General features: G+C 34.4%; 1 protein-coding gene across 1 annotated transcript; it reads right to left on the bottom strand.

Moving 5' to 3' along the window:
- Nucleotides 1-6,695: 6,695 nt before the first annotated feature.
- Nucleotides 6,696-7,984, bottom strand: LOC145108220 (uncharacterized). The gene has a single exon (XM_079045229.1). The coding sequence runs from the start codon at nucleotides 7,845-7,847 to the stop codon at nucleotides 6,921-6,923; it is 927 nt and encodes a 308-aa protein (XP_078901355.1). The 5' UTR covers nucleotides 7,848-7,984; the 3' UTR covers nucleotides 6,696-6,920.
- Nucleotides 7,985-11,925: the final 3,941 nt, after the last annotated feature.

Raw genomic sequence — 11,925 nt, 5'->3', positions numbered from 1 at the left:
AAGATCTTCCTGGAATTCCTCCTGAGCGCCAACTCGAGTTCCGAATCGACTTAATCCCCGGAGCTACTCCCGTAGCCAAATCTCCTTACTGTCTAGCACCGGCAGAAATGCAAAGACTAATCCAGCCAGCTCAATGAACTACTTAGCAAGGGATTCATCAGACCAAGTTCCTCACACTGGGGAGCCCCGATCTTATTTGTGAAAAAGAAGGATGGGTCCTTTCGGATGTGCATAGATTATCGCGAACTGAACAAGCTCACTATCAAGAACCGTTACCCCCTACCCAGTATCGACGACCTCTTCGATCAAATCCAAGGAGCCAGCTACTTTTCAAAGATAGACCTAAGATCAGGGTACCATCATCTATGAGTCCTGGAGAGTGATGTTCCGAAAACAGCTTTCCGAACTCGGTATGGTCACTACGAGTTTGTAGTAATGCCCTTTGGTCTAACCAACGCACCCGCGATATTCATGGATCTAATGAATCGGGTGTGCCGCCCATTTCTAGACAAGTTCGTGATTGTATTCATAGATGATATACTTGTCTATTCTCGGAGTGAGGAAGATCATAGACAACACTTGAGGCTAGTGCTAGAAACTCTAAGGGCGGAGAAACTATATGCAAAATTCTCAAAGTGCGAATTTTGGATCAGAAAACTAACTATCCTCGGTCACGTGGTTAGCGAAGAAGGCATACACGCGGACCCTTCCAAAATTAAAGCGATCGAGAATTGGTCAGCACCAAAGACACCCATAGAAATTCGTCAATTATTGGGTCTTGTTGGCTACTATCACAGATTTATCCAAAATTTCTCCAAAATTGCTAAGCCTCTTACCACCCTGAATCAGAAAGGTGTAACCTTTAGTTGGGGAGAAAATCAATACAGTGCTTTCCAAACGTTGAAGCAGGCCCTATGCAGCGCACCTATCTTGTCTCTTCCAGAAGGGACGACGTACTTCGTGGTCTACTGCGATGCATCCAATCAAGGGCTAGGCTGTGTGCTCATGCAACGAGGAAAAGTCATTACTTATGCCTCGAGACAGCTGAAAGCACACGAATTCAATTATACAACTCACGATCTGGAGTTGGGAGCAGTGGTTTGCGCATTAAAGATTTGGAGGCATTATCTCAATGGAACCAAGTGCACTATCTTTACCGACCATAAAAGTCTTCAACACATTTTTGACCAGAAGGAGCTAAACATGAGACAACGACGATGGGTAGATCTACTCAACGATTATGAGCGCGAAATACGCTATCATCCCTGGAAGGCCAATGTGGTGGAAGATGCCCTCAGCCGGAAAGAGTATTCAGGTCGCAGAGTGAAGGCACTTACAATGACTATCCATTCCCATCTGTCCGCGCAAATCAGAGAGGCTCAGCTAGAAGCCTTGAAACCAGAGAACATGTTGGACGAAGCCTTGAGGGGAATGGAAAAGAACTTCGAAATCAAGGGAGACGAAGTTTATTATTTCAAGGAAACCAGATCTGGACCCGAAAGTTCGGCGGTTACAGGGAGGTTGTCATGAAAGAAGCTCATCAGACAAGATACTCCGTTCACCCAGATTCAGATAAGATGTATCTGGATCTCAAAAAGTTCTATTGGTGGCCAAACATGAAAGCAGAAATTGCTACATTCGTGGGCAAGTGCCTGACTTGCGCTAAGGTGAAGGTGGAATATCAAAAGCCCTCAGGTCTACTTCAACACCCAGAGATACCTGAGTAGAATTCAAAACGAATCACAATGGACTTCATTACCAAATTGCCCAAGACCCAGAGTGGCCATGACAGTATCTGGGTAATCGTCGACAGATTGCCCAAGTCTGCCCACTTCCTGCCAATCAAGGAAACATACAAGATAGAGAGACTGACCCGAATCTACATCCAAGAGATAGTTCGACTGCATGGTGTACCTGTGTCCATTATCTCTGATCGAGATAGCAGATTCACCTTGAGATTTTGGCAGTCTTTGCAAAAGGCTCTTGCAACTAAGCTGGATATGAGCACAACTTATCATCCACAGACCGACGGGCAGAGTGAGAGAACCATTCAAACCCTAGAAGACATGCTGAGAGCGTGCGTTATCGACTTTGGTAGGTCGTGGGATATCCATTTGCTATTGGTCGAGTTCTCTTACAACAACAGCTATCACACTAGCATCAAGGCTGCTCCTTTCGAAACCCTTTATGGCCGTAAGTGCAGATCCATTCTGTGTTGGGCTGAGGTGGGTGACACGCAGCTAGCCAAAGGTCAAGTCCCTGATAGCACTCTCACTGGCCGAGAAATCATCCGAGAAACCACAGAAAAGATCGTACAAATCCGGGAACGACTTAAAGCTTCAAGAGATAGACAAAAGAGCTACACCGACAAAAGACGAAAACCTTTGGAGTTCCAGGTTGGTGACCGCCACCTGTTAAAGGTCTCGCCCTGGAAAGGCATGATACGCTTCGGAAAGCGTGGAAAGCTAAATCCGAGATACATTGGGCCTTTCGGGATCCTCGCCAGGATCGGCCCGTAGCTTATAAACTTCGTTTACCCCAAGAACTTAGCAACATTCATCCCGTCTTCCACGTGTCGAACCTTAAAAAGTGTTTATCCGACGAAACCATTGTGATCCCTCTTGATGAGATCGAGATCAAGGAGAACCTTAATTTTGTGGAAGAACCAGTCGAAATCATGGATCGGGAAGTCAAACGAACGAAACAAAGTCGCATACCGATAGTGAAGGTCCGCTGGAATGCCAAGCGGGGACCTGAATTCACTTGGGAGCGAGAAGATTCAATGCAACAGAAATACCCTCATCTTTTTCCGAGTCCATGATTTGTATTCTATGTTAGAATTTCGGGACGAAATTCCCTCTATCGGGGGGATGATGTGACAACCCGAACCTTTTTCCGTTTACGTTAGCCCGATTCCGTTAAATAAATTTTGAATTTTATTTTGTTCCGTCAAATTCTCATAGCTTGGAAAAGCATTAATTTATATAATTAAATTTTATGTAAGAGTCAAAACCAAAATCGCGCGAAAACCCGAGTTTTTCTTCGAGAATCAACAAAACCCAGTCTAATTGGTGTTCACGGTCGTGAACCTGATCACGGCCGTAAACCGATCACGGTTGGTGGACCCCACCAGCGACCATAAACCCAGCCTATATATACATGTTCCTACCCTCATTTACACTTTGCTGGCCGAAAACACTTTCTCTCTCTAAAAACCCCCATCCGAAAACTCAAGTTTTCTCTTCATCTATCACTAAATCCATCCTAGAACTCGTTGTGGAGCATCAAGGATTCATCCTTTCAGTGAATCAAGCATTGTTGTTCTTGAGATCACGGCCGTAATCCCTTCAAATCTTCAAATGTTCAAGGGCCGAAATCAGTTCACGGCCGTGAACCCAAACCCTCATATTTTCACCAAGAACACCAAGAACAGATGGTGAACCATTCAAGGACCGTAAACCCTTCAAAGGAAGTGAACCGTTCACGGTCGAGAACAGTTCACGGCCGTAATCCCCTTCATGGCCGCAATCAGCCTACATTGAGAATCTTGGATGCAAACCCACTTTTTCCACTTCGATCGAGTCTCGATAACATTCCTTAACCAAAAACAAGTGTTTTTCAACACTATAATTAATGGTTTCTCTAATAATACACATATATGTATTTAATTATTATTAGGATCCCGTTAAGTGTCGCGTATATCAACTCGAGGGTCTTCGTTTCCAGTCTTGTTGTCCGGCACATTCACGCAACCAACTGTGAGTTCATACCCCTACGCTTTTATTATTTTAACGTTTTCAAGGGGGAATACAAGCCAAACACAAATACTTTTTGTGAACTTTATACACATAATTTCAAACAAGATTAAAACTTATGCAATTGATACAACCAAAAGATCACCACATTTTATAAAATGTTTAGATATCTTATCCCTTTTGTAACATGCTGAGCATAAGGGAAGTTTTAACTCACAACTATAATTGCATAGTTTTTCAGAACAATACACGAACCGAGTACTTAACATACATGCAAACTATAATAGGTATAGTTTGGGATTTCAATACACAGTTTTACAATTTCAGAGCTTATACATTTACAAGCATATAAACTATGATAGACTTAGTTTATGATATACATTACTATCTTTCGAATAACAAGAATACATTACTAGATAATTATTTAAGTATAATTATTTTTACTCTACAAGACATACATTTAGATGCAAGTACGAGATAACAATATTAAACAACACGTAAACTAGTTAATACAGGATTGTGAGACACTACTTCAATTTGTACCCTTTCGGGGTACTAAACTAAATCCTATCATAGTATAACCAGAGTCTCCTGGAGGGAGAACGTGAGATTTATGAATAGATCTATTCGGGACTGACAATCCCACACCTGAACTGCGAGCTACAGTTAGGCAGGCATGCCTGAGGTGACAAATGTCATATATCCGACACTTGAAGAACGTCGTAAAGGTCACTAAGTCATATCAATCATGGTTATACGACTCACAATAGTATAAAGTAACCATTTGTTTACGGGATTCTTTTCTTCAATTAGTTTTATTTTCATTAATAAAATTATCATACATTACAACTGGAGGATTCCAGGAAATTTGAATACATAGTTTTACTTTAAGTAATGAAACTACTATACATACTGGTGGTAGCCAGGGTTTTTCATATAAAACATTCTATACATGATTTTCATACAGAACTCACCATACAATACATCTGGTAGTAACCAAACATATAAACTAACATTTTTCATATACTACAGCGGGATACCGTAACAAACATTCATAGTTAATTCTATAATTCCTAAGTTTATGCATCTGGGTTATGTATGAAGAATATTCGATAGACTGTGGAATGTGTGGTTTCCGCCTCATTTCCTGTTCCTTGTTTGGTTGTGGGCTTAGGGCAGATCCACATAATCAACTGTCTGTTCGATATTGGTTTATACATAACTAGTGTGAACTAAGTAGTCATAGAAGGAATTGGTATTATCACGCCTTCATTAAAGAAAATATTTGACTTTCTTGGAAACATACAAACATTTTTACAGATTCATCAACAAGTTTTCATTACAAAAACATTGCTTATGAACTCATCAGCTTTAATGCTGATACTCTTTTCAAAACTGCTTGTATTCTCAGGAAATCAGTAGACAGGTACTTCTGCAGACTTTTGAAGAAGACGGAGCGTATAGAGTCACGTCTTTATATTTTGCTACTTTTGGTGTATACAAATTATGTATCAAACAGATGTAAATATTTTACTTATTCAATGTAATGGTTGTGTTTACTTTGATTACTATGATGCAATTGTTGTGATACTACACATGACGTCCTCCACCCATGAACGTTTCCGTCGTTTCGGTTTGGGGGTGTGACAAAATATAAGTTGGTTATCATTTTAAAACATAAAATCAGTTATTGGCAACTTTAAGACATTTTTAAAAGTTAGTTTCCAAAAAAAGTAATAATTTTTTAAAATTTTTTATATAAATAGTAAAAAAAAAATGTAAGTTTTAAAGCAACACAAATTCATTTAATAGATGACATCTATTAAATCTTTAAACACGTTGATATCCTAAATGTCGGACTCAAAATAGTTTGAGTTTATGGGTAGTTTAACAATTTAAGATCGAATATTTTTGCTACAAAGATCAATCGTATATACACATTATCGTACCATTGTATTCTGTAGTTTTTACATGTCGCAAAAAGTTGAAAGAATTAGAATAAACGTAAAGAAAAAAGTGGTTGACTTTCTAATTGTAATACGTATCCAAATAAATGTTATAAAATATTACACAATGGAATTAAATAAATCAAAACTAATAATGTAAATATTTGATATTATATATACACCTAGTGTTGTTTTGAATATTAAAAAAAACTTGAAATTATTTTAATATGCAAATTCTCTACACAAATATTATTAAAAAAGCGCAGAATAAAGATAACCCTTCAACAATAATCTTATAAGGCCATGAGGTATGGTTTTGAGATGTTTACGCGTTTTAGGCTGCCACATAATATAAAAATTCACTCCACTACATGTTTATTAGTAATGGGGTGATGTTCACTAGTGAACAACCAGTGAACAAGAGAGAGAAAGAGAAAAAGAAGAGAGAGATAGAGAGAAACCGGAGGAATGATTGGGGAGAAAAAATTCAGCCAATAAAATTGTTCGTAATCGTCCGTGAATAGCTTCAATCCGCGTCACACCCACTATAGAGGGGGTGGTGTTCACACGTAAATACCCCTCCACGTCAGCTGTCACGCGTGAAAAACTCATCCATACCCTTTGCCCTAAACATAGCTTTTGGATAGTGACCTAATTATGTTCGCTTAAATTACACCCAAGTAATTAACTACTTTACCCACTTCACAAGTCAACCGTCAAATACACTTCTTTATTATTTTAATTACAATAGATAATTTGTATATAATATTTTTATAGTCATTATGCTTATACAGTTTTATTATACAATTATATAAAATATAAATTATACATTTTATTATTATATAAAATATAAATTATTGTGTATGACTAGTATAAATTATCACCCTTAATAAAAGTTATGGCCTTTTTCTTGATAACTTTCAAGAAAATGTATACAAAAATAATAACAATTGCTTATAAAATCCTCTAAAAAGACGTTAAATATAACATTACATTCGAAATAAATCATGACTTATATTTCATGGAATATAACTATATAAGAGTTGTACATTGTTTTATATTCAATTTTCTTAAACTAATATTGACTGCATGAATCTAATCCACAGTTGAGAATTATGAACTCATTCCCAGCCTGTGATTCAATCGAAAAGAAAACAAAAAAATTTCCAATCACAAAAAGAAAAAGAAAAAGAAAAGATAATTCAAGAAACTTCTTTTCTCAACACTTTACCAATGCAAAATCACCTCTTTCGTCTTCTTCGATCCTACCTGCTTCTTGATCAATAATGTTCTCATCATACGCTATTTTGCAGCTTCTGAAGAACACACACCCACTTATGGCATCAATTATGATGAGAATGGAGTACAAATAACCAATGAATAATCCCTCTAATACCATGCTTGAACTGGGTCTGTTCATCCCGGAATCGGAATAAGCTTTCACTACCCGGAACTGGAAAAGAGCTTCGATTCCTGCTAACGCCATGTTTATCGGCAGCGCTAATGATAGAGCGATTGAAGTTCTTCCTCTGATCATAACACACGCTTTGAGAATGGAAATGAATCCGCCACTCAGTTCCATTCCTGAGAGGATTAACGCCAGGTTGCATACGATCAAGGCATTGGCTATGATGATGGAATACACGATTCCTCCGGCAACGGTGAAGAACAGTGAGGGGATACGGAGGTTTTCCAAACAGTTGAAAGCAATGAAAAGAACCCAAAAACAAGTAGCATTTGCAGAGACCATAACCAAGGTGTTCCATATCTGTGTTAGGAGGATGGAACTGAAGATGCCGGCGAAGGATGGTGGTGGTTTCCGGTGGGTGTTGAAGGATTGGATTACGGATGCTTTTGCGATGAGGAGGAAAGAGAGGGTAAAGGGTAGGACTAAGATTGATGATGTGATGGTTTGGGATAGTTTGAGGTTGAGAATGGAGAAGAATTCCGATTGTGGAGGAAATCCGGCGTCGTTGAAAAGTGACCGGAGACGGGAATGAACGGCGAGGGAATGAGGGAGGAGTGTGGAGGAGATGAGAATGGAAACAGAAAACGGGAGGGCTAAAATGGCAGCAGTCGTGAAGTAATTGTAGTGGTGGAGGAATGTATGAATAGATTTTCTAACGATTTTGATGGTGGGTTCCATCGGAATTAAGGAGAAGTCCGGCGTTGGTGATTCCGGAGAAGATGGATGAGGGTGGTGTTGATATGGGGTTATGTTTGGTGCATTAGATGAATGGAAAGGCCACCAACTAATATCTAACTAACCACCCCATATAGATGGAGTCGTTTCTGCTTAATTTTATCTCCTAACAAAAATTTATTTATAAATAAAGTTAAAATTCAAAAAAACACATTACATCATCAAAGTCATACTACTTTTTCATCGATCTATATAATTTTATTTCTTAATCATCTAATTTAACAAGCTATAAATTTTAGTCGCATATGTTAATGTAAGAAACTTAACATTTTATCAATTTATATTATACTTTTAATATTTTAAGATATGTTATTATTTTTGTTAAGTCAATATTTTGTTTAATAAATTAAAGAAATTAGTTTGTTTTTTACTGAAAATGTTTAATTGCTTTTTATTAGACATATAAAGAACTTTTTCACTAATCCTTTATTTCACATTATTCTCAACGCAACAACCAAAAAATCTTACTATGACTCCATTATATTAAAGTTCTTTTACTCTTCAAATTAACAGATCATTAATACCTTATTTGACTTAATTACCTCTTTGATAAATCAAATGATCTAGCATATTAATTGACTTCAACTAATTATGCAACATTGATATATTATACTTTAATATTGAAAAAGTTGTTTGTATATTATAGGATAAAGTATATGTGTGTGGGGGTTGCGAGGTTGATGTGTTTTTGTCATAGGTTTGGGTTTGGGTGGCGTAGAATGGACTCATAATAGAAATAGGAGTCGCTCCTCTCAATCATCACTTATCGACTTTATCATTAGAAACCCCATTAACAACTAACATTATATACCATTATATAATTTATATCATGCATCAACTATTTGTTCCCTACAAATTATCATAGCTTGTTTTCTTCTTGGAATAATTATTTATATGTCCATCAATAATTATGGGTTTATAAATCTTTAATGTTTATTCTATGGGATAATGTATTTATTTATGGGTACTCGAGTATTTTTCATGTAACAAGTAGATCATTAATATGACCATATTTGAAGACATCAAAAGTGGTCACTAATGTATCGATTTTGTATCATTCACATTACCTTTCTACGTTAAATGTCACAACACCCTTTGCTTTAATAAAAAGTTACTTATTCTTAAATGAAAAGCAATACAAATTGATGGGTTTTTATACAACAATAAAAAAAAAAGTTTAAACTAACTTAAACTTTTAAAAAATGAACCAACGCATCACATACTTGTACCGTATTTGAAGGTCTTTTTGTTTCAAGTATTTTTGTTCAAGAATTCTATTTTAAATGATTAACCACCAACGTTTTATCACTTGAAACTCGTAGGACTTGTAAGACATGATAACACATGCATGTTTATTAAAATAAAAAATAACTAAAAATATGTTTTTTTATTTAATTTGTAATTTATCTTTTGACAAACAAAGAAGATAAAAAAAAATATGAAGTGAGTAATTCGAAAAATTTCCACAATCAAAACTCTTGAATTTTTTTTTTTTTTAGAACGGAGTCATTTTATAAAAAAACTAACACAAGGCTAGAAAGAGAAATTACATAAAGAAGAATGATTTTTTACCGAGCTAACCCACTTAACAACAAACTTAGAATTTCTAGCATTTATCCACATAAAAGACTGAGATTGAATGAAGTCCCATAAAGCCACCTTAATCGGTTTAGACCGAGAAAACACCTGTTTATTTCGAAAAATCCAAATTGTACAAAATAACACAAACCAATAACATTCAAACAACTTCTGACCGAAACAATCAACCGAGCAGAATCAAGCCAAGATAACCACTTAGAATTATAAGAAAAAAACTGATAAATCAATCATCATCACCTGGCTAAAAGCCCCCATAGATGTAACGACATATCACAAGAGAAGAATAGATGATTAATAGTCTCTACATCTGAATCACAAATAGGGCACAAGACGAATTCAATCTATATACTTTTTTCTTTAAAAAAACTTTCGAATATGTTTTTTTCTTTAAAAAATCATATTTATACAGAAAAAACATATTTTCACATAAAAATATTATATTTTCTATATTATTTTTTTAATAACTTTTTCGTATACGAAATACCTATTTTTAAAAATAAGTATTTATTAAGTACATAAATATATACAAATTCATTTTTATAAAAAAACGTATATAAGCACATATTTTATAAAAAAAATCTATACAAACACCTATTTCATAGTAAACGTATGTGTATGTATACACACACACACACACACACAGAGAGAGAGAGAGAGAGAGAGAGAGAGAGAGAGAGAGAGAGAGAGAGAGAGAAGATCGGGTTAGGACTCATTTTAAAGTGAAGACTCGTGAGGACACATTAAAAAAATTGAAAAAAATCTAAAAGAAAATACAAATCATAAAATCGAGCATAGTACTATATCCGGGAAAAAAATTGGAAATTTTTTTTTGGATCATTAAAATTGAAGCATGGATCATTATCCATGCTTCAATTTTTATAATCATTGATTCAATTTTAATGGCGCAATTTTTTTTTCAATTTTTTTTCTCCCAGATATAGTAATATGCTTGATTTTATGAGTTGTATTTTTTTAGATTTATTTTCAAATTTTTTAAGGAGTCCTCACTTTAAAATGAGTCTTCACCGAAACCAGACCCTATATATATATATATATATATATATATATATATATATATATATATATATATATATATATATATATATATATATATATGTATATATATATATATATAGACACACACACACACACAAAGAGAGAAAGAGAGAGAGAGAGAGAGAGAGAGAGAGAGAGAGAGAGAGAGAGAGAGATAACTACGTTCAAATATGGATTGACATCTATTGTGAGGACGTGTGGACAATATTATTCTGTAATAATGACAAAGAAAATTGTTGTTTGATAATCTGAATACATTCAATCTTACAAAGCTATTGTCATTATCACACATTCTCATTAATTAAATCGTCTATAAGATTATTATAGACTTTTTTTTTAACTATTCTCATTCTGTCAGAATGTTGTCATAATTTTTATTGAGTCGTATTCTGTAAGAATGAAAATGACTTAAAAACAATGCGTGAGAACAAAAATGAATAAGAATTAGTAAGAATGCATGAAAATTACGATAGTTGTGTGACATTGAATTTATTTACATTACTAGACAACATATTTTCTTAGTAATTCTCATATAATAACATTGTCCACACGTCCGCACAATAATTATCCATCCATATTATAACCGAACCATATATATATATATATATATATATATATATATATATATATATATATATATATATATATATATATGGTTCGGTTATAATATGGATGGATAATTATTGTGCGGACGTGTGGACAATGTTATTATATGAGAATTACTAAGAAAATATGTTGTCTAGTAATGTAAATACGTTTAATGTCACACAGCTATCGTAAACTTCATGCATTCACACACACACACTAGCCTTTTTTACCCGCGCCAAACGATGAGTGCAAATAGTTTCTTTCAGTATTATTTCTATTCGGTAACATGTATGATTGAGCTCCCAACTTTGACACAAATGTAATAAGAAGGTAAACTCCTAAAAGTGAAATCTAATTTGCTTTGGAGGATGGTAACTTATAACTTGGAAATTAACCAATTTTGATATATTATTTTGGGTTTAAAATAAATATATAACGTTGTTTAGGTTGAAAAAAAGTTATATGACAATAAATTTTGTTTTTTTTATTTGAAGACTGCACATTTTTTATTAGTGATCAAAATTCCTTTTGAATTTTGAATATGAGTAATTATTTTATGGTATTAATTCTTATATAACTATTATTTACAGTATACATTTGAGAAGATAATTTACTTCTCAAATTATGTTTTTTTATATATATATAAACATGTTTTTATACATTTGTATATATATATATATATATATATATATATATATATATATATATATATATATATATATATAAACATGTTTTTATATATTTGTTTATAAAAATGTGTTTGAATATATTTTTATAA

This window comes from Lactuca virosa, chromosome 4 (genome assembly GCF_052849685.1).
Source record: "Lactuca virosa cultivar CGN04683 chromosome 4, Lactuca_virosa_CGN04683_v6, whole genome shotgun sequence".
NCBI classification, from domain to species: Eukaryota; Viridiplantae; Streptophyta; class Magnoliopsida; order Asterales; family Asteraceae; genus Lactuca; species Lactuca virosa.
The sequence above is the reverse complement of the archived record's forward strand: the minus strand, read 5'-3'. Positions and strand labels throughout refer to the sequence as shown.